Raw genomic sequence first — 24686 nt, 5'->3', positions numbered from 1 at the left:
TAAGCGTGACTGGGGTGGGGGGGACGCAAAAACCACTGCAAAGTCGACATGTCTTAACCGTCACCGACTCAGATAATAATGGGGCCTCTTGCAGGCCGTTAATTTTGCCACTGCCAATGACGCTATGGGGGAGAGACATACTGGGGCAGTGGGGTGCCAAATTAAGGACAAATTTTTAACATTGGCCACTAGTGAGCAGCTGCTACCCAAACTTAATTGGCTAACTCAAAAACCTATCTGGGTAGACCAGTGGCCACTTCCAGATGAAAAGCTGCATCAATTGGAAGTGCTAGTAAAAGAACAGTTGAAATTAGGACACATCACCCCATCGACCAGTCCACGGAACTCCCCCATCTTTGTCATCAAAAAAGCATCCGGCAAGTGGCGGCTATTGCATGACCTCCGCAAAATCAATAGCGTTATGGAATCTATGGGCTCAGTACAACCAGGTATGCCGGCACTATCCATGCTTCCTAAAAATCGGCCAATAGTGATCATTGACATTAAAGATTGCTTTTTCCAAATCCCCTTGCACCCGGAGGATGTGGACAAGTTCGCTTTTTCAATCCCAACTAGAAATGCCGGGGAACCCCATAAGAGGTTTGCGTGGAAGGTTTTGCCGCAGGGCATGAAAAACTCGCCCACACTTTGCCAAATTTATGTTGCAAGGATCCTATCCCCGATTCGGCTCCAAAATCCTGCAGTTATTATATACCATTACATGGATGACATTTTAATTTGTGCTGAATCCAAAAATGATGTAATTCGAGTCCTCAATTTGGTCACAGCAGCTCTGCAGGCCTTCCATTTTGAGATAGCACCAGAAAAAATCCAATGGGATTCCCCGTGGCATTACCTAGGCTGGAAACTATCCCATTCTTCTATAACCCCACAAAAAATTAAAATTGACCACAATATCAAAACACTAAATGACATGCAAAAATTATTAGGCAATATCAATTGGATTCGGCCACAATTAGGCATCACAACCGATGAACTAAGCCCACTATTCGATCTGTTACAAGGGGAGCCTGACCTTGACTCCCCTCGCTCCTTAACAAAAGAAGCCCAGGAAGCCCTCCAAATTGTGGAACAAAAGATCTCAAAAATGCAATCTCAAAGGAAGCTGGTAGGTGTCCCGCCTGTTCTGGTTGTACTGAATGGTCTCAAACAGCCCTTTGCCATCCTAGGGCAAATTGAACCACAACACGATGAAGTGATAATATGGGAATGGGTCTTTCTCCCACACTGCTTTCCTAAAACCTTAGTTACCTTCCCTGAAATGCTAAGCAAAGTCATTGTCAGAGCTAGGACGCGGTGTTGGGAAATGGCAGGCCAAGACCCCTACGTCATCTTTATTCCCATTACAGCAGAGAATTATGACCATATGTTCCTTTTTTCCACAGATTTCCAACTGGCAGTGCAGGACTTTAAGGGCCAGGTACAATTCTCCCTTCTGGGTAAGAAAATTATGCAAAAACTTAAATTCATCCCCGTAGAACTAAAAACTATGCGGTCTTTGACCCCTGTTCCCGGCGCCGTCACCGTGTTCACCGACGGGTCGGGAAAAACAGGCAAAGCTGTGGTGGCATGGAAAGTCAAAGGTGAGTGGTGCCACGATTGCCACGTCACCGCAGGCTCTTCTCAGGTAGTAGAACTCTCAGGAATGGTCAGAGCCTTCACCATCTTTTCCAACCAGGCCCTGAACGTCGTCAGTGATTCGGCCTATGTAGTAGGAGTTGTTAAGAGAGCAGAACGCTCCTACCTGAAAAAATTACGCAATAAACAGTTATTTACCCTATTTCGGACATTGATAACGTTAATTGGCCAGAGAGAGCACGCCTATTTCATTGTCCACACCTGCTCTCATTCCACTCTCCCTGGTCCTGTAGCCGAAGGAAACCGCCAAGCTGACATTTTGGCAGGTGTGTCTGTTGTCCCTAACTTGTTGCAGCAAGCGCGCGCCTCCCATGAGTTTCTCCACCAAAGCGCAAAATCGCTGCAGAAACAATTCCACCTCACTCAGAATTGTGCTGGTTTGAAGGTGAACCAGCAGGGGAAATGAACTCACCACGAGAGAGATTATAAGTCAGACCTAAAATTTAATAATAATATTACAATAACAACACTGACACACCAGGGAGATTGCTTTCAGCTCACAAAACCCCAGCAGTATAACCCAGTGTCCTGGGGCACAAACCCAAGGGGGTTTGTTTGCCCTTGTGCTGAGACCCCTGTGGTTCCCCCAAGTCCGGAGCAAAAGGAAAAGAAAAACCTGTTGGTGCAGGCGAGGGCTGTGGTCTGGGCGAGAGCAGTGATCTCCTGCTGTCGAGGTCCTGCTGCTGCTCTGGATCCGACGAGAAGTTCCCAAGGTCTTCTTACCCACCACTTATGTACCCTCAGGGAGCACTCAGTCCCTCCCCCTGGGCGGGGACTCACACAATGGGTGATTAACTCTGGGAGCCAGGGGGTGTTGAACTGTTGATGGCCCATTAGCAGCTCCGCCCCCCTCAGGCTGGGTGTGAAGTGATAATGGCTCCCTGGGCAGCTGCTGCTAATGGCCCATTGACCTTGGGGAATGAATAGAGGGGGTAGAATACACAGCTTTGATCACCCCCACACAGGGTTAGCTGGTCCCTCCTGCTGAACTAGAACAGAATCAAGCCAAAGAAATTATTAAAAGTTGCCCCGAGTGCCAGAAAGTTTCCCCCCTTCAGCCCTTAGGAGTTAATCCTAGAGGGGCTGAGGCTATTACAGCTGTGGCAGACAGACGTCACTCATATACCTCAATTCGGCCGGCTAAAGTACATTCATGTGTCAATTGACACTTTTTCCAAATTGATGATGGTGCCTGCCCACACGGGGGAAAAAAGTAAGGATGTTCAAAGGCACCTAACTGCAGCCTTTGCGTTCATGGGAGTGCCAGCGCAAATAAAAACAGATAATGGCCCTGCTTATATATCGACCAACATGCAGGCTTTTTTCCAACAGTGGGGCATCAAACACATCACTGGGATTCCTCACAATCCTACGGGGCAAGCGATAGTGGAAAGTGCTCATCAAACCTTAAAAAACATGTTGAAAAAACAAGAGAAGAGTACCGCATCCTTATCGCCCCAAGAAAAATTAGCTAAGGCATTGTACGTCCTTAATCTCCTGAACCGCCAAGAAGGAAATCTGACCCCTACCCAAAAGCATTTCGCTGAGAACCATAACATGGTCGAAAATAAACCTAAAGTCATGTATAAGAACCTGGAAACGGACAAGTGGGAGGGCCCCCTTCCCCTAATAACATGGGGAAAGGGTTATGCTTGTGTTTTAACAGACTCCGGAACGAAATGGGTGCCCTCCAGGAGAATAAAAGTCTTTCAAGACCCTTCGCCCTCATCGCTGCCGCCACCTTCATCTCCTTAACGGACCCCTGCACAATTCTTATCATCCTAAGCCTCATCTCGCCCGCTGAACATCGCCCCATCCCATCTCCTTCATCTCTCCCCAATTCACCACCAAAAACAGCCCTTAGAGGTAATATCTGGGCAGAACTCTCCGAAGTTATGAATTCTGGCAAGGTTTGTCTCACTAACACCAATGTAGATGATCCCCTAAAATCGCACTTAACCGCTCTCCCTGACAGCTCCAAAGTCCGCCGATTATACAACGACTATTACTTCCTGTCTCCAGCAGACTTGGAGCCCGTCAAAATAAAAATTTTAGGTTCTCCCAAAGCAAACGCTTGCTTTTCTTTCCGCAAGACCTCTGCCACAATTAACAATACACTAACCCCTGACTCACCCGCTTATCGCAACGTATCCTTCTGGTGCCCACACCACTGGTACAGAGAACATCTAAAGTCTCATAGCTTCGCCAAACCCAAAAGTCTCCCAAAAGGTTGGTTCCTAATCTGTGGCGACCGCGCTTGGACAGGCTTTCCATCACTGCCAGTAGGGGGTCCATGTACTATCGGCAGGCTGGTCCTCCTCGACCCTGCCACCCCTACCATGCCCAAGCGCGTTAACGATGATCCGGACCCAAACAATCTGAAGTCCACGCTAGTGTCCCTTCTTTCAATTAACACCACCTTTGATCTTAACCTTTTAGACTGCTTCATTAACCTTTCTTTCGCTGGAAAGTCGTATGGGCTCATTGATAAGTATGTCGATCCAATTACCGGTGTATTAACCAAAGCCGCCTTAAACACCCCCGGCTCACTGAACTACCGAGCAGCCGTCGATTATTTCATGTTAGTCCGCATGATTGGTTGCTCGGAGAAGCCCAATCTATGTTGTTTAGAATTCGATAAACTCCAAGAAAGAACCAAATTTGCTTTTTACAATGTTGCAGAGCTTAAAAATCTCCTCTCAGCAGCTCGAGCCCCCTCAAATTTCTATTCCAAGGATATATTCGAAAGCGTCCAAATCCCATTCATGCCAAATTGGCTTAAACAAGTAGTGCTCATATGCCTTTCCTCAGCCTTTACCTACTCCTTATCCTTCGCAAAGAATCTGATCATAAGGAAAGTTTTTTCCAGCAAAATACAAAACAAAAAAGGAGAAGTTGGAGATGGCGAGTACATGAACATGCAGGAATGGAGGAGGGCAAGGGATCGTCGGACCGAATTCGACGTGTGGAAGGTCCAGGAGGACCATTCCTGACCCAGACCATATCCCTATACCAAGGACTTTGCCTGTTACTGCCTCTCTCTTGTTCTAGCAGTTTCCCCCCGCGGCAGGCAGGAGCTGTCACAACAGGTGTAGCTACTATTGGTCAGCTCCTTCCAAGGGGCGGTCCCGATCCTGCCTGTCCCCAGTTCACACCCCTTCAGTTCCTTCACCCAGTAGTATGTAGTGGATTTGCATGCTCCGCCCTAACTCCGCCCCCTTTCCAGAACATTCCCTACCCGAGGTTATATCAATCCCTTGTTCTGTTAATAAAGTAGATCAGCTCAGACCATCCCTGGCCTCCTAGGTGTTTGTTTCAAACCTTACCTGGGGCCTGGGAACCTGCGATCGACAGCTCAGCAGACGGTCTGCGAACCCCCGTCGCTGGTCTAGTCCCTTCCCAGCCACCAAGACTGCGACACTACTTAATTCTGATATTACTGGAATTTGAAAGTATTTGTCCTTGGTAAAGAACACACACAAACACACACAGGTACTAACCTCCTGCTCATGGTGCAGTCCTCCCACAAATGTACGCATACACATGTATATACATACACTCAAAATGGCTCAAAAATACCATGGAAAAATTAATCACAAGGATGGAAACAGGACTTGCGGATCACTTCAATAGTATTTTAGAACAACTTATTTGCTTGGAAGGAAAAAATACCACTGCATTTCTGTGGATTTACTAATAAAATAGATACATCAACTAATCTTTGTAACAAGCCCTGCATTTGGGGGTCATTTAGGCTATTCTTACTGAAACTAAACTTATAGAGTGCATTTCAAAATCACTTTTCCATCTGTCCAATAGAGTTAGAGAGTATGGTTCTGGTTTTGGCTGATTTTCTTCACAGTGAATGGCATGGGGCTGTGTTTTGGATTTGTGCTGAGCACAGGGTTGATCATATAGAGATGTTTTTCTTATTGCTGAGCAGGGCTTACACAGAGCCAAGGCCTTTTCTGTTTCCACACTGCCACTCTGGAGAGGAGAATGGGGGTGCATGGGAGGCTGGGACAACACACAGCTGGGACAGGTGACCCCAACAGGCCAAAGGGATATTCCAGACCATGTGGCATCATGCTTAGTGCACAAAGTGGGGGGAAGAAGAAGGAAGGGCCATTTGGAGTGACGTGCTTAGGCTTCCCAAGTCACTGTTACACATGATGGAGATGGCGGAACACCTGCCTGCCCATGGCAAGCAGGGAATTACCTCCTTGTTTTGTTTTGCTTCTCTGCGTTGCTTTTGCTTCCCCTATTAAATTATCTGTATCTCAACCCACGAGTTCACCAGTTTTTACGCTTCCAATTCTCTCTCTCCCTGATCCCACTCGTGGGGGAGTGAAGGAGTGGCTTTGTGGAGTTGGGTTGCTGGCTGATGTTACACCATGACAAGTACTTACAAATTCATCTCTCCTTTGTGTCAAGAAATATGTTATTAATGTAGTGGACAGCACAATTTACCGTATGTAGGATTCCAGGACTCTATCCAAGCGCTTATAGAAGGGTCGTGATGTAAAGTATCCACTCCAGTAATGATGATCCCTGTCTGCATAGGTGAAGAAGTCTCCACTTAAGACAGGAAAAAATGAATTGCTGCTCTTTTCACCCAAATTGCTTTCTTTACGCAGAGCTTCAAAGTAATCTGATAAAGTTCCAAACTGGGCCTGAATGAAAATTAAAATGATTGTAACAAGTTCCATTTTCTTCATTTAGAAATACACTGAGAATGCATGCGGTTGGTTTAATATACATTTCAGAAATATGCCACTCTTCCATCACAATTATAGCAGATATCCTGTCCTAAAGAACTTTAAAGTTTCCCTGCACACTTTTCAGACAAGCTCGACAGCTCTTGCAAAAGCATTTCAACTCAGTACATGAAAGATGTGGACCAGCTGGAGCAAGTACAGAAAAGAGTCACAAAAATGATTCCTACAAGAAAAAGCTGAAATAGTTGGGGTTATTCAGCCTGGAGAGGAGAAAGGCTCTGAGGAGACTGTACTGCAGCCTTTCAGTACTTAAAGGGGGCTTATAGGAAAGATGGGGACAGGCTTTTTAGTAGGACCTTTTGTGCTAGGACAAGACATACTGGTTTTTAACAAAAAGAGGATAGATTCAGAATAGATACAAAGAAGACATCTTTTAATACAAGATTAGTTATACACTCAAGGTGCCCGAGGATGTTGACGGCCCATCATTGGAAACACTCAAGATTGGATTGAATGGGACTCTGAGAAATCTGGTCTAATTGAAGATGTCCCTATTAATTACAGGGGAGTTGAACTAGATGACCTTTAAAGGTCCTCTCCAACCAAAAGCCATTCTATGATTCATGAAATATGATGGCTTTTTTCTTCTTTAAAGTATAAATAAGTATCTTAAATACTAGTTAAATGTCAAGAAGTGAGTGAAGCATTCTTTCATGTCTCCTGAGTAAGTCTCTAATACATGAACTAACTCATACCTCACTATCACCTAAGTAGCTGTCTGGACTAAGTAAGAAACTTAATGCAATATAACAAGAGTATAGTTGTCTTAATCCTGGGTCTTCAAAATTAACTTTCTTGTGCTGCAGATCTTGCCTAACTCAAGAGAAGTGCTGATTTGAAAAAATTAGTATTTGCCTTCAGAAGCTGTTTGTTTAGTTTGTTTTTTTTATTTAACTATGTAAAAATAAATTGTGTTTAGAGATGTAACATGTGGGAGTACAAAAAAAATTTATTATCTTTGCCTCTTTTTTAAAAAAATGCTCAGACAAAACAATAGCAGAACTTTGCAGGGTAGGTCAAAAGATGACACCTGAAAGTTTGAAGGGCACAAAAAAAAATAAAAGGAAAATTAAAAAGTGAAAGGGACTGATGTCAGTGTTGCTAGTATTGAAAGATGTTGTTACAGAAGGCATAGATGGTAAACTGGATTTTGAATGAAAGTGAAAAAACAAATTTAATAGAAGTTGAAGCAGCAGAGAAGATTAGATTCTTGAAAGAATCCTGAAAACAAACTAAAGTGATGATAATTCAAATTTATATCAAGTCACTTAGAATCATAGAATCGATTGGGTTGGAAAAGACCTCCGAGATCATCAAGTCCAACCCTTGGTCCAACTCTAGTCCATTTACCAGATCATGGCACTCAGTGCCACGGCCAATCTGCATTTAAAAATCTCTAGGGATGGTGAATCCACCACCTCTCTGGGCAGCCCATTCCAATGCCTGAGCACTCTCTCTCCAAAGAATTATTTTCTGATCCCCAACTTCAATTTCCCCTGGCAGAGCTTGAGCCTGTGCCCCCATGTCCTATTGCTGAGTGCCTGGGAGAAGAGACCAACCTCCACCTGGCCAGAACTTTCCTTCAGGTAGTTCTAGACAGTGCTGAGGTCACCTCTGAGCCTCCTCTTCTCCAGGCTAAACAACCCCAGCTCCCTCAGCCTCTCCCCATAGGGCTTGTGCTCCAGTCCCTTCACCAGCCTTGTTGCTCTTCTCTGGACCCGTTCCAGCACCTCAATATCCTTTCTGAACTGAGGGGCCCAGAACTGAACACAGTACTCAAGGTGTGGCCTCACCAACGCAGAGTACAGGGGGAGGGTCACTGCCCCGGTCCTGCTGGCTACGCTATTTTTCATACAGGACAGGATCCCAATGGCCTTCTTGGCCACCTGGGCACACTTCTTTCCTATTATTATTATTTTTTAACAAGTATACATGTAGCACGTTATAATTCACAACAAAACAAAGCATTTGGCAAAAATCTTTTAAAAGTGACTTGCAATATAAGTACTATCATTGTGACAATAAAGACACACCTTTTCATTAAGTAAAAAACCAAAACAGTTTCACTTCAAAATGATTCAGAACATCCAAGTATCTGTTAGGTAGGTACTCTATCACAACTTGCCACTTCAAATGGCAGTAAAGCAGAGAAAGATAAATGTTGCCTGAGAAATCACATCATTAGTAAACCTTGTCTTATCAGGAATTTCTAGGACACTTGGTCTTTGCCCTCACTATCTCAGGAATCTACAAGAAAGAATCCAGTGGAAAACAAAATCAGGCACTCAGCAATAGGACAAGGGGGCATGAGCTCAAGCTCTGCCAGGGGAAAATTAAGTTGAATATCAGAAAAAAAATCTTTCCAGAGTAATCAGGCATTGGAATGGGCTGCCCAGAGAGGGGGGTGGATTCCCCATCCCTGGAGGTTTTTAACCTGAGATTGGCCGTGGCACTGAGTGCCATGATCTGGTAAAGGGACTGGAGTTCGACCAAGGGTTGGACTTGATGATCTCGGAGGGCTTTTCCAACCCAGTCGACTCTATGATTCGATGATTTTATGCACCAAGAAAAGTCAGGCACAGGTGATCTCACTTCTGCAGGCTACATTACATCAGAGAAATAAAACCTCAGCAGAGCAAGCATCAAAGCCAGGTGAATGGAAACATTGAAATAATCTGGCAGACACCTCTACTGGCATACAAAAGGACTCAGATTAATTTATGTATAACAGATGTAAAGGAGGTCTCAGAATGGGAGACTGAACTCCCCAAGAGCAAAATAGGTATCTTTTACTACATACTTTTACAACTATAGAATAGTTGCTGGCAGGAGAATCTCAATGCCAACAGACCTATCGACTAGATAAAAACCTTAAAGAGCTCTCTGAAACAGTAAATCTCTTGTAGGATCAGAAAGGCAGAGTAGGCAGTCCCTTGTGTAAGTAGTAATATCCTAGGCATTTCAGCACTTAAGGAGAAATGTGAATTCTTCCTCTATATAATCTTTGTTCTTACGAAGCTGAGCATGATCTGTTACTTGCCTGTGGAGTTACTTTCCACTAGGGAAAGTGCAGAAGAGTGAAAACTGTGAAAGTTCTCCATTTAAGCTCATATTTTCAAAGATAAATGACATCAATTTAGAATAAAAAAGTAAACAAACTAAAACAAACATTAAAAAAACCCTAACGCACAGACAACATACAAGAAAGAAAAAAACAACAACAAAACCCACAACTAACCCCCCACAAAAAATGAGAGAGAAATAGCACTTCTTAGGATTTTTTGTTTGTTTGTTTTGGGACATAAATCCAAGAGGACCCAAAAAGAGTAGAAACTTTTACTTGAACTTCTAATTAGAAAATGCAATAGTTTTAAGTAACAAAGCCTAATAGCCTCAAACAACAATGCCTGAAGCCTGTGAAAAAAAGAGTACTAAGAAAGCAATCAAACCTAATAGCTGTTCTCTAAATTCCTCTGATTTGGGAACTATTTATAGTTTTCAATTCAATATTAATGGAAAAGTTTTATTTTGGGGGGAGAGAAGATAGGAAAGGTAAAAAATGTAATCTAACAAGACAAATTAATCGGCAGTAAATAAGATATAAAGCTTCACAATTGGGAAAAAACCAAACCCAACTATAATTCTTTTTCCATGAAGACTCTCAGAATACTGGGAAATACTGTTTTCTCCACAAACCAGAAAATGTGTTCTATTTACCTTAACATGCCACTCAGGACGAGAATTCATATAATCAAAGAGCTTCTGATAATTCTGGTACTGCTGATCCCATTCTGAGCTCTCAACATAGCGGAAATCATCCCCTAGTGGAGCCAACACAACTTTAGTACGGAAAAGCTTTGACTTCTTTCTGTATTGATCTAAAATAATCCAAGCCCTTGAGGAGAGAAAAAAGAAAGAGCAATTCAGAAAACAGAAGAAGAAAAGTCAGCATTTGGCAAAAAAATTCTTATATATGAAGTTGTGAATTTGGGTGACCATAAACAAGACACAAAACTCTATCACATTTGGTAACAAAAAGCAGGATGCAATTCTCCCCACAGGGACACCATATTCAACCTACTATTGTTGCAAACACTGTGCTAATTAAATCCTTCAATAAGTTTATCAAGTTCCATCTCAAACAGTAGGGCAGTCTGGATCAACTTGTTTCCGTGCCAAAACTAACCCACGGTTCAAATTATGTTTACCTGCTTCATATTTAGATAACAATCCTAATCCTCTCCAGCCCTTATGCTCAATAATAAGAAAGCTCTTCTCATCCCCTCCGGTAATTTGCTTTGATACTTTGCTTCACGTCTTCACGTCCTTGACAGAAAAATTGCCCATAAATTAATCTCTGAGGAACTCCAGCCTTGCAAGTAACAACAACAAAAAAAAATCCTGGAGGAAGTTTACTGCCAAAAATCAGTGTTCTCCCCATCAGCCAGCTTCTTATGTCTTAAACCAGCCCTCTTTAATCTTAAGTCCCTAAAAAATAAACCCACTGGTTTTCACCTCTAAAAAACCAACCAAACAAAAAGCCCCCAAACAAATAAAAATCGCAGACAAAAACCAACCAAACAAAAATACTCACACATGTACACACAGGAAAAAATGCAGAATTATTCTTTGCCATCTACTAACTCTTGGGTAAACTATCAGTTCTGTCATTAAGCAACCATAAATTAAGTCACAAGTCTAATATTCACTTCCCCTACTCCCCCTCCACCAATTCACAATTACTATTAACATCTTCAGATGCTGGCCCCCTCTAATGGAAATGATGTAAATAATTTTCTTAAGAAATACAAACCTTAGTAACACATTTAAGAAAAGAGCAATACAATGTTTTAAAGACAAAACAGTAAAATCCAGATTCCAGTAAGTTTCTTTGCTTCTACAGGAGTTTTTTATGGATGCTCTAGCAAAATCAGGTTTCAATTTATGCTCTTGAAGATTTGCTATATAAAGCAGAAATTCTAGCCAAATATATTTGAAAGGCATATTTCTTTGAACAGGCTTAGTTATTTAACAGATTACAGAAGTACTGAATAAACACAAGGTCTCCCTGTATTCTGGAGTGAGAAAGGGGCCACAACACTAAACTTAGTTAGAAATATACAGTGTTCTACTGACACCAGAATTTACCAGACAAGTGGCTTCCTCTGGTCCCCCTCTATTACTTGATTTTTAGTTCAGATTACCAAGTATTTGTTCTCAGATCAATACTTTCCATCTTTGAACAGGTTGCAGATTTAAACACAAAGATTCCGTCACCACAAAGCTACCAGAACAATTGACACAACACAAGACTTCACAATGCTTTCTGCCAGACCAGTCTAAGACTTTCCACATGCAGTCTATCATTGAAAATATACTTTATTTTTGAGCCTCTTGAAAAATACAGGTTACAGTTAAGAAGATACTTGACTTTGACATCTCTCTTCAAAGTCCTCCTCTATTTTCTTTACAAATCTCCTTCAAAAATTCATCAGTATTGCTGTTCTCCCTTTCTACTCATATCTATGAGTTATCTTATTAGATGTTTTTAAGGGGGCAGCGGACCTTCCCACAATTGCAAACCAATTTCAATTGCAAAAACACCAAAGAAAAGTTAGATGTCTCAAGTCAGGCATAGCTTCTTAAGTTTCTCTCAAATAACTTCCTAAATCTTTACTTCAGAAAGGAGTGAAAGAGTCAGCAGAAAGTCCCAGACAGAATTCATCAAAGATGAAAAACACTTCTAGGAAAAAATAAATATTCCACTGACTCTCACTGGTTTTTTACCTTTACTGTTCCCCAGTGAAACAGCATTAGATACATTTTGATATATGTTTATCCTGCCTTCCTGAGTGAAAATTTGAAAACCAAGCAGGAGATCAGCGATGATAAACTTTTTGTTTCCAGGCTTTCAGATTATCAGTGAATGCTTGAGACCTTTCACAAACAAAGAAAACCCCTATGTGTTACAGGTGTGTTCTTTTAATGCAAAAAGTTCAAGCATTTGGTCTAATACATATCAAAACAATATGGCTGGTTTTGCCCCTTCCTGTGTCAAAGAAGGAGGAGCAAGAGCCACCCAGAGTCTGTGGGAACCACTAGAAGTTCTGAGCAGCTATGGCATGTCCTGTGTGACAGGTTTGACATGGTTATGGCTTCACCAGGGATTCACTCATTGGCAAGTACCACAGCTAGAAAAATTATTTTGTATTTCCATGCACTGGAGAGAGACAGACAGACATCAAAACAAACTGTGCTTCCACTAACAAAACATCTGATTCCCATTCAAGGGACAGGGACTGCAGGGCGAAGTTAAAAATGACCAGACAAAAACCAACAGCTTTTTTTTTAATTTGTGGTGTGAAAATCTTCAGCATTCAAGTATATGGACAAGGATACAGCTGCAAATCACGGCAAGTGCAATAGTAATCTTTGCTGTTACAAAGTGTAATTAAACAAGTGCAGGTTCTCAGGCTGCTGCTTCATTTCTTCCTACCAAGTCACAACTTAAGTGGCAAGGCAATGAAAAATCCAGCAACTACTACCCTGCAGTTTTCAATTCAATATCTCTTCAATGTATACGTAAGGCCATAATAGCATTGAAATTAAAAGCAGCAGTCCCAGATGAGTATTCAAGATCTCAGTTTTATTAATTTTAGCAATTGAAGAAGGGATAGCAATCTAAACCTAGTCTCTAATTTAATCAACGTTTTTCAAATCCATGTAGTGTAGATCTCCTGTATTTTTTCAGTCTTAAAGCAATCAGAGATGAGAGACAGATTAATTAGTGTTCTACAAACCTTTAACCTTTGAAAGCTTATGATGTGGAGATAAATTTTCCAATTACATCTGGAAGTCATACCTCTCCTCATCATAACAACTGTAAAGTGTTTTATTAAAGAGGACAGATTAATGAAGTTTTTGGTTCTCTACAATATTCCAACTTTTTTCATAAAATAGAAGTGGCATTTCAGCATTCTCCACCAAAACATTACTTCCTATATTTCAGTGGATTTATTTGAAACGATACACTAGAAGTGTGGTTCCAGTGTTCCAAATGCAAATAATCCAGGTTTCCAGCTCAAAGATAATGTGTTACTTTTACTTTTCCCTGAGGTATCAGCATACTGCTGTTTCAACTCTGTTAGACACCAAAACTGTTTTTATCTATCAAAAACTGATGCAAAAGATTAAGTTTCAGAGAACCATATTGAGATGACAATCTCTTCAACTTGCTCATATGTTCACTCCAAATCTGCCCCATTTATCTTATTTTTTATATCCTTTGACATGTGAAAGAACCATTTCTTTTGCAAGATCTAATTTCAATTGTTATGCAAAGGTTGCTTATAGAAAGCCTAAGGATAAAATAAGATCTAATTAAAAAAACAAGCCCCTTAAAAAACTATTCTAAGCAGGCTCTCTATATTACATTTATAGCCTCTATGTTTCAGCTATTTGTTAAAGTAGTTGTTACTCTTCTGCAAATATCTGTCCCAGTTAATTGGGATAGACAGCCTTTTTCTTTTTACATCTTTGATTTAAAGACATATAAACTTTCCTTTATATTTGATAGGCACTGGATGTTCCATAATGATTCTTTTACTTTTCTCCTGTCACTGTCAGCTTTCATTTCTGGATTTCTTTTTAAATTATTTTTTCTATCATCGTTCCAATTTCTGCCTTAAAATATGACAATTTTAATGTATGCTGTTTTATTTTGGTTTTATCTTCAATAACATTTTATAATTGAATTTTAATGATACAGTGAAGTTTTCATGATGCTTTTCAAAATTTATACTCAAAAAAAAGAGATGTATACTTGACAAGTAGACAATCAATGCATCATCATTTTATCATCTCTTTAAAACTCGAGCACCAAGAGCCAAAAACCACCCCATTATCCTTGAAATGTCTATTATACTCAGAAATTTTCACTAATTGTAAGCACCTAACCAGATTGCTAAATCTGGAAATTTGGAATAATTTGAAGGCCTGAAGATAGCTACAGAACCACAGAATACAAACATTTTCTGGAAAAAAATTTGCAATTCTAGCTACCTTTTCTTTTCTTTTTCTTCTTTTTATTTTGTCCCCCCCTCCTCCCAAAATTGAAAAATAGTTTTTATAAAACCCTAAACTTGATTCTTCACTGTGGCACAACAGCACAGGGTTTTCTATTTGAAAACTAAAACCAAGGCTAATAGGATTTCCCATCACGGACACCTAAGACATAGGACTCAGACTGACTTAAGGTGTGCACTTCAGAAACCAAGGTCACAGATTGCCAAGTTTTCAAGGATATACTGCAGGAAATATCCCCCTGTTTGTAGTTAGAGCACTCTATGCTATACTGCCCCTGAAGTGTCTCACTTGCAGGAAACAGATTACTGTTCATAAAATTCACAGAAACTACAGTAAACCAGTAACATGACTACAACCAGATGACCACGTTCTGCTAAACAGATGACAATGTTCTGGCTGTCACTCAGAGACTGACTCATGTATCAAGAAGAGAAAATTTTTAAAAAATGCATCTTCCTTAACTATAACCTTTCTTCAAATTTCACAGAGAATTATGTTCTGAACTACAGAGCAAACACTACATTAGGTAATAGGTATTATTTACCTATGACAAGCTTATTTTAAGAACTTGTACTGGTTTTTGGCTGGGGAGGGTTAATTTCACAGTAACTGGTATGGGGCTGTGATTTGCATCTGCATTGATAACAGGGCTGGCAATACAAAGATGTTTTAGGCACTGCTGAGCAGCGCATGCACTGAGCCAAATTCTTTTCTGCTTCTCACCCCACCCCACTAACAAATAGGTTCAGGGTGCACAAGGAGATAGGGAGTGGGACACAGTGACCCCCAGTGGACCAAAGGAATATCCAGTAACTTGAGATGTCATGCTCAACATACAAAGCTCATGGAAGGAGGGGACATTTGGAGTGATGGTGTTTGTCTTCCCAAGTCACTGGTTGAACATCTGCCTGCCCATGGCATGCAGGGAATTAATTCCTTGTTTTGGTTTGCTTTGCTTCTACTTGCAGATTTTGCTTTACCTATTAAACTGTGTTTATCTCATGCCATGAATATTCTCACTTCTGCCCTTCCAATTCTCTATGATAAACTCACCATGCAGCCAGTGAGGGAGCAGCTGTTTGTAGCAGTGCTGCCAAACCACAACAGAACTATATAAATTAATGAAGCTATTCTAGATACCATCTTTGGCCACAACAATTATGTTTTTTTAACAATTATTCACTTGAGAAATATGTAAAAACTCTACCTGTGTTGAACATTTCCAGCATGAATGGCTTCTGGTGGAACTCTCCAAGGACAACTTATTCTTCCTCCGGGAAGTCGTTTGAAATCAAACTGGCAGCAGATTTTGGGATCCGGACCACAGGTATGAGGAATATCATAGCTATAGAAAGGCATCATATGACAAAGAATATCTGTACTGGATCCCAAATCTGGAATTAAATACATAGAGTATACCTTTAAAATAAACCCTCTCATATTTAAAGTCAAAACTAAATTAGTTAGCTCCATGTTCTTAATTCAAGAAATGCTAAAAGCATCAGAGCAAGACAGTTTCTTATTTTGAATATCCATATCTTGAGTGTACCTTCATATATACCTTATACACAGAGGGTAAAAACAGATTCAACCAAGACTGGAATGTTCTAATCAAACACCAGGTGATCAGGAAAGATGGGAACAAAATGTTAGGGGTTTTTTACCCAGATAAAACTGATTTTCAGAATTTTAGAGGTAACAAAACACATCTTTCATACTTAGAGCGAATCAAAACAACAATTGAAAAAATAAAACCCAAAAAACAAAGGAAAAAAACAATAAAAAAGTTAATTACCCTACTGTTGCTACCTCATTAAGACAACTCTTGTATTATTTGTCATGTTCCCTCTCCTACACACTAGTTCCAAATAGATGGAAATAAAGGAGAAGGAGGAAGAAAACAAGGGAAAAGAGAAAACAGTTTTCCACTCCTTTTTCTCTGCATACATGCAAGGAACATGAGAAAATGGAAATAAGGGAAAGTAAATGCACAAATGAAAGTGACTGAATAAGAAGATCGGAGGAACAATGGCAATAACACCGTTTTAACACCTTTCCACCTCACAGGTATTCTCATTCCCTTTCTGTTATTCTTAAAAAAAAGAGAAAAAAACAAAAATAATGGAAAATATATCCCCCAAAGTTAAGCTAGATGAAAGATGAAAGGCTTTTTTTTTTTTAATTCAGAACAGCATGTTTCAAATTTTCAAGTTTAAACTTACTCCTCCTAAGCCTGTTTTGTAAAAACTTCCACAGTATTTATTCAAATTCTCTTCTTATTTTACCTGGGTAAATTAACAAAATAAATTGATATAAATGAAAAATACATACCCCAGTTCTGTCTCCAAAAAAATTCTAGTGTCCTTTGCGATGCAAAATGCTTTTTAACTGAATAATGAACTCTTTGTATAAGCATATTGGAAAATCCTGTGCGTTTCAGAAGGTAAGCCATTGTTGGTGAATGCCCGAAAGGATCAACTGCCCAACCATACTTTGGTTTTACCCCTGGAGGCAAAATTAAAAATAAAAAAGTGAAGAAAGTTTTATTTTTCACCCAAACAAAGCTTTACCAGTAATTCAAATCAGAGCACTAAAGATAATATTTCCAAGAAGCTATGCAGTAAAGTTTTAAGCCTCCAGCAGAACACACCCTGGAAGTAACAAGATAGAATTACACAGATAAATGAATAAACAAAAAAACCAAATCAAGTATCTTATAAGCAAAGCTTTCTGTCTAACTACATAAAAAACCTTAAGATTAGTACTTCTTGTTGATACACTATTTCAAATGTGCATCAAACACCTTTACTTGGAATCATAATGAAATATATCTCCTTATTCACTTCAACCAGCTTACAGATGTTACAACTGAAAAAGAAAGCTGAAGGAAAATGAACAGATGTGGATGGATTGATGCTGTAGCTTGCTGAACTTTAACTGTTATTTAAATAAGATTAGTCTTTTTTGCCTTCAGAATTGGCTTTTCTCTTGATTTATTAGTTTGGTGATCAATAGAATCATGTAGATTAATACTCTCTTCTCAATTAACTTCATCCTAGTAAATAAAGAAGATACATCTATCTCTTGTTCAACTTGTTCTTCAACTGGAACTTTTTGCTGTCTTTCAAAAAAAAACCAGTAAGGAATGTATTACCCTTTTATTAGGTCTTTCCTCCCCAACCCAATCATGTCAAGCTGTGTTTATGGAAATTGCAATCTAAGAAAAACAGTGAAACAGCCTTCCAAAATAATTTCAGTTAATTGCATGAAATAACTTTAACCTATTATTAAAATCACTGTACAAATATTTTCTATATATAAAAGGTTTATCTCTGCTTATAGAACAAAAAAAAATCCCAAAGCCAGCAAAACAGTTCAGCCAATACAACTGCAGTCAGTAATTTCTCAAAGTTGCTATAGCAGCCTTTTTATTTTTCAAAGAACAACCAATTCTAACATTACAATCAGTTTAGGTTTTATAACTACTACTACTACATCTAAATTTCATATTCACTTTTTTTGAAAGCTCTACATAAGAGAAGCTAATGAATACTACTGCGACATCTTAATTTTGTATTTATTTCTTTGAAACCTTTACATAAGAAAACCCAATGAATAAGGAAGACTGAAGAACAAATCCAAACATATGAAAGAAATATAAAATTTTTACTCATTTTAACACCTTTATCATGACTTTCAAAAGACTGAAATAGCAACTGGAAACTGTTTCTGATACTTGGAATGGGATCTATAAATCAGCATAACCTAATGTTAATATTTTGTTATGCCAATATACCATGCACATCTTACACTGATCAAGACAAAATGTTACGACACAACATTGTTCAAATTCACTTTGTGCAGGAAGATCTATCTGCAAACAGGAATTGCAAATACTGGACTCAATCTTATGGCCTCCAGCAAGTAGTCTGATTTAGTGTTTCAGGAAAGCAGAATAAAGAGAGCCTTCTAAGCACCTCAAAAACGGAGGGGAGGAAGCTATTTTCTAATTGACCTCCTGTATTAACGTAGTTAAATTTTAGAACCATATACATACCCAGATTCTTTTCTAGCCACTGATGTCCTTCTATCAGTTGGTCAATTATAGAAAAATAATGAGAAGAGGCTTCATCAGACATGACCCATCCTCCTGTTACTATTTCAAATTGTCCATCTTTTATTAACCTGAAAAATATGTGAATTTTGTTCAGAACATTCCATATGAAAAGACACTCTTAAAAATCAATTTCTGTACACCCAGAAGGTATTTACCAGTGAAGTGACACCAAAATCTAAATTGCTTGTGCTACTTCCATCACTGCAATACACTTCTTTAATCAAATGGGGAATAATGAATGGTTGAACATTGACATTTTAATGCCTCTATGCAATGAAAACCAGCTCTACTGCATATGTCATATTAGACCTTTTTTTTAAATCAGGAAGAAGGCTGTTTCCTGCAACGATTATGAAAATAAAAATGTATGTGCCATGGAACTGAAGGCAAATGGAGCAAGATGCCTCAACATTGAATATTTCATGCACTACTGTTATCTCCCCAACTTTGATCTAACATTCTTTTTAGAGTTTTAGAAAGCTGATAGATCTTTGAGGTTTATTGTGTCTACAAAGGCTGCACACTATCTCACTCATTAAAATGCCCTCTTGAAACTGATCACAGGATCATCCAGTCTCTATTGTTAATGAACATAATGATCACACTCCCAACATTAGGCTGTCCTTACAGTTTGAGCACTTACATTGTACACCAGCATATCAATCTTTAATGAACTCAAGAAAGAAATACAGAAAACTTACCAAAACCTATCACATCATATATAATATGCAAAAGAGTAATGAGAAACATACAAAATCCTCCAGTGCACTTCTCTAAGTCACAGAGAAGCTTAACCAATCCCTGATTCCTCCAAAGAGAGGACAGTTCCCCACTGACTATCATTTACTGTTTATTGTGCTACAAGGAATCTTTTTAATGTCAAAAACTCAGCAGCTGTGCTATAATACTCATGAATTGTACATTAAATTTTACCCAGATAGTTTCCTACATAATTCCCAGATTTCTAGCATTACCTAACATTTGCAGCTGTGAAGATCTAACAGACTTAACATATCCTGCAACACATGCAACTTGAAGCAAGGCATGTGAAGCAGGACATCACAAAGATGACCTAAGAATTGTTGGATCCTGCCTTTAAGCAAAGTAAAAAGTAAAAACAACGAAAAAAATCCAAACACCTGCTTTCTTATCTCAATGTCAAGGCAAACCTTTTGCTTCTATATTACACTTTGACTTGTGATATTCAAAATAACTAAGAAGGACAAGGGTTTAGAGTATGTACTACTTTACTCTTAAAGCAGCTGAATGTTTATAAGAAACCCACATATTTAAAAACACAAAAAAAGCATTTCATAATTGTTAACATAATTGTTATAACTGAAGGGAAAAAAACATATATAAATAGCTAACATGAAAGATTTTATGTCTTCCTTTGCCAATACTTTAATATGACTTCAAATAAAGTCTGTCATCACAACTCCATTACAACTTGAATGATATTTTCATGGCTGTACACAGAAACATTTAGTTAAATTTCATGCAACTCAATAATTTGTTTTCACTTCTCTGAACAGATTTCTATTTTGTAACTGGGAAAAAACCAAGCCAAGGCCAAAATGTCAGAACTGAAGTAGTTGATTATTCTAGCAATTCTGCTTCTCAGCAAGCAAAATCTCAAGCTTACAGTGTAGACAAGTACACAAAGTCTCAGAACATGATACATGGAAGATAAGATATAGTTCAGTGTCCAAACCTTTTAACAGCATCCTTTTTTTGGCTATCTATTCCATCCCACCATTTTGAAAAGTAAGAAATCTCAGACCATATAAACTTCCTTCGGTTGTCTTCTTGCAGTTTTATAACCATGTTATTTAAAATATGCTGTGTCTGATCTCTAAAGTAATCATCAAAAGTCTTCAGCCAACCTAAGAAAAAGAAAATAGGCAATTTAAGTTGCATTCACCAGCCTCAGAAAACTGTCTTCTTCCCACTCCCCACAAAAAGTTGACTGAAGTCTTTTCTTAAAAAACTGAACTTTATGTGTTGTGGACAGCTTGAAGTGTTAAACTTTCCAGGAGCTTCCTTATAAAAAATTTAGATTTTTTATTTCCTAGATTTATGAATATATGAATTATTAAGTTTTCTACTTTGTAAAATAAAAGTTGGACCAACAGACTCCATGGACTCAAACAATCATGGCTTTTCTTTTTTCTGTATTTAATTTAAGGACAAATTAAGTAGTTGAAAAGGAAAATGTACACAACAGCAAATTGATCTTCCTTGAGAAGTTCCATTAGGGTTCCTTCTCTCTCATATCAAAAGGACTGTAGCTTCTACTAATAGACCATCTTCCCAGCCCAAGTCCTATTCCCAAAATAAAAAGAAATATTGATAAATAAGCCAGAAATATTGAGAAATAAGCCTCTGATATCTTTAATTCATCATGTCAAGAAAAACTTCCGAGTTACCTATTTCTTACATTTCAGTGGGTCAGACAACAGTCTAAACAATTTGTGTTACAAAAATGTCAGGAAAAACTAAGATGTCACATGAAAAGCATATCCAGATCTGGCCAACAGAAAACAAACCTGAAACTCTGTGATGTATTAACAGCACCAAAGTTTTATGCTTAATTTTTCTTTTATCTTAACACTGTAATTAACTTCATAATGCTACACAGATTTATAATTGAAAAATGGAGACTGTCTTAAATAATAAAAAGTGGTTAATGTGAGTGTTAGTAAGGCAAAGTTACCAACATTACCAACAATTACTGAAGTGTTAAAAAGTAGTATTTAGTCCTGACATGTGTGCCCATAAACTTTCACATGGGTGGAGAGGCTAGATAAAAATCTACTCTAGTCACTTTTAATAACATGTAAGTGCTGCTTATACTAGGTTTGTAACCACCACATTCAGCAATAAAATACTCTCATCTGGTAGACACATATTACAAAACTTGCAAGTCTCAATTCTTAAATTATTTAATGAGGAGTCATTACCAAAATCATCACCACCAACAGAGAAGTAGATGCTGGAAGTGTCTTTGCACCCCTTGGGTCATAGCTGAATATTATCTTTCAAAAGCAGCCACTCCTTGTCAGATTGGTGATCCAGACCCTTCCCGACTCTGTTGCCCTTCTCTGGACATGCTCCAGCACCTCAGTGTCTTCCTTGCAGTGAGGGGCCCAGAAATGGACACAGAACTTGAGGTGTGACCTCACCAGTGCCCAGCACAGGGCAGTCACTGCCCTGGTCCTGCTGGCCACACTATTTCTAATCCAAACCAGAATGCCCTTGGACTTCTTGGCCACCTGAGCACTGTTGGCTTGTGTTCAGCTGCTGCTGACCAGCATCTCCAGGTCTTTTTCCTCAGTGCAGTTTTGCAGCCACTCTTATCCCACCCTGTAGCACTGCAGGGGGTTGTTGTGACCCAAGGGCAGGACCCAGCACTTGGCCTTCTTGAATCTCATACAACTGGCCTTGGTCCATAGATCCAGCCTGTCCAGTTTCCCCTACAGAGCAATATTCTTGATGTGAGAAGAGGTTCAGTAAACTCAAATTTCTCAAATTCCTCAGAATGTACATTCAATGGGCCCCTTTTGGGAGGTAGAACTGATGGTCTAGGACAAACCAAACACTATTAAGGCACTCAGTGCAGAAGTTTGAAAATCTACCACAGCTGATTGTAGGAGGCATGACTCAAAGCTAGATGTGAAGAAGAAAGGAGAACACTGGAGGTCAGAAAGCTAAAGGTTAGCTCCAAAGAGTCCTTCCATAATGGCAATAGAAACTGGTAAATTCTGTATGGGTGCTAATGAGACAGACCAGGGACCCTGAAGGAAACCAGCCAAATGTATTCTGGTTTTGGAAGACAGTTACAGAAGCTGTGTAAATAAAATTAAAATAAAGTAATTTTTAAAAAATGAAATTACTAGAACCTATAGAAAAGGTACTGGTAGAAACAAAATATAAAAAAATGAAAGAATCAGTGTCATAACACTGAGCTCCTACAGAACCTCATGACTGGAATAGACACTAGTGAAGTTTTCTCCTTTCCTCAGGACATTCCCCTGAAGCTCACGAGTCTCATGCTCCTGAAAAGTTACCTGAGCCTACACAGGGCACATGGTCTTTCAAGTCACTCCCAAAGGACAAATGTGACACCAGGCAATTGTTCTCTAGTGTGAAGCAGTAAAAAGATAATGAGAAGTTCTGTATATTCCTTAGGGATCCCTTTGGATTCATTAAGTGCCTATACAGAGTTGATTCTTTCTAGGAAACTTTGGGAATTACAGCCAGAGAAAAAATAAATGGACACAGGTTTCAAGATAGTTCTATTGATAGGTAGATCAAAGTAAATACTATGATTCTTTTCTTTGAATATTTTTACTATATCCATACTTTGTTAATTCAGCTGTCATAACTGGACAATGCAGTACCTTCACATTCCAGTGTTCATTTGCTTTGAAAATGCTAGATATGCCCAAATAAAAGCCACTTATGTTCAAACAACCACATCTTTACTTACATCCACTTCAAACAACAAATTACATTGTTAGAGAGATACATAGTAGCAAAATTTAATATCACTGAAATTGTGGCTTTCTACAATAACAACTAGTGTCAGCAGCTTCTGATGTTCAGTATACATATACCAGGACTATACTGCAGCAGTATAACTCACTGCTTTTTGGTAAATCTTACAGTAATGTCAAAACAAAGGAACATTTCTCCATTTTATTTATTACATAGTTAACATCCATTTGGGCAGAAGAAGTGAAATTATGTAGGTATACCTAGATTTCTGTTTAAACCTAGAGTGTATATTATCCCACAGGAGTTTGGGGGTGTGCACATAAGGGAAGTGTTACAGTCAAAAACTTCAGATTTGCCACTGTCACATCTTCCAAAAGCACACTTCTTTAGTGCAGGCTAAGGGTTACATATCTGCGGCAGTCCAAAAAGTCACAGTAAGAACAGGCTATATTTAATGCAGCAATGAATAAACTAAACAGGTTACCAGAAAGATGAACACAGAAAATTCCTATTACCTTTCCATTTCAAGACTGAAGTTCTACTCTGGTTAACACATAGGTAGATGTACAACTTGTACCATAACAGTTGTCATTTGAAATCAATGGTACTTTAATTCTACTCCTGTTTAACTGGCTCATTAGACTTAAATCCAACATACTAACTAGGATGCTTCAAAAAAACGCAAATCTTACCAAAAATGGCAATATATTTCCTAATTCATGAGCATCCAGATACTCAAATTATTACAGTCAAAATATTACCTGGGTCATTATGGGAGTGAGGCACAACAAAAACTTGAAGAGGTTCACTGTCCCATTCATTTTCATTGTATGTGATATCGAATCCTTGTTTCCAAACGCCACCATCTGGATTATCAAAAGGAAGAATGTCATAGACATCCAGCATCTAAGAAAAAAATAAAAAATCAAGGATTACAAAACACCAATTCACAAAAACAGTTCTGCTATCAAAAACCAAAGCTGTTTTCCACAAAAAGGGATCAGCTTGTTCATTACCGGAGAGATAACGTGCCAAATGAATAGAAAACTGACAAATGAGAGCAAGTTTCAAGTCACACTAGGACACCCAAGACACAGCTGGCAGGAAGAGGAGCATTTGGCAGGCTCGTTTCTGAGGAAGCTGAAATTGATTAGACAAACAGTAGGATTAAGGGCCTTAAAACACAAAAATTATGGCAGCTCACAATGGCATTGGGCAGGAGGGTATGAAGAGGATTACACAGAATAGCACAGTACACTAAACAGGTATACAGAAAATGAAGAAAACAAGCAATAAGCAAGCATTAAGAAGGAAGAACAGCATGAGAGAGATTAAGGCAAAAGTCAAGCTTACAAAAGGGTACTGAAAGAAACCCCTAAGAGAAAAAACATTCATAACTGTTGCCAATTGCTATAGCAAGTCTCCTTCTATATTTACGTTTGCCCAGTACAGTAACTGTACAAGAAGGGATATATTTCACTTGTCTATGCAAATAAGAAGGTTAGAGGTAAATTAAGCAGATCTAGAGATACTTTAACAAGTTTCTA

At 39.0% G+C, this 24686-nt stretch overlaps 1 protein-coding gene across 1 annotated transcript in view; it reads right to left on the bottom strand.

The window, feature by feature from the left end:
- Positions 1-24686, bottom strand: part of MAN2A1 (mannosidase alpha class 2A member 1) — a 117828-nt gene that overhangs the window by 71259 nt on the left and 21883 nt on the right. Inside the window, exons 3-9 of the mRNA XM_071580285.1 lie at positions 23901-24045; positions 20354-20525; positions 18580-18707; positions 16854-17027; positions 15730-15916; positions 10155-10332; positions 6130-6332 (exon numbers count right to left, since the gene is read on the bottom strand). Coding sequence (XP_071436386.1) covers positions 6130-6332; positions 10155-10332; positions 15730-15916; positions 16854-17027; positions 18580-18707; positions 20354-20525; positions 23901-24045 — 1187 coding nt within the window. The remainder of the gene's footprint in view (positions 1-6129; positions 6333-10154; positions 10333-15729; positions 15917-16853; positions 17028-18579; positions 18708-20353; positions 20526-23900; positions 24046-24686) is intronic.

This window comes from Pithys albifrons, chromosome Z (genome assembly GCF_047495875.1).
Source record: "Pithys albifrons albifrons isolate INPA30051 chromosome Z, PitAlb_v1, whole genome shotgun sequence".
In the NCBI taxonomy this organism is placed as follows: domain Eukaryota; kingdom Metazoa; phylum Chordata; class Aves; order Passeriformes; family Thamnophilidae; genus Pithys; species Pithys albifrons.
The sequence above is the reverse complement of the archived record's forward strand: the minus strand, read 5'-3'. Positions and strand labels throughout refer to the sequence as shown.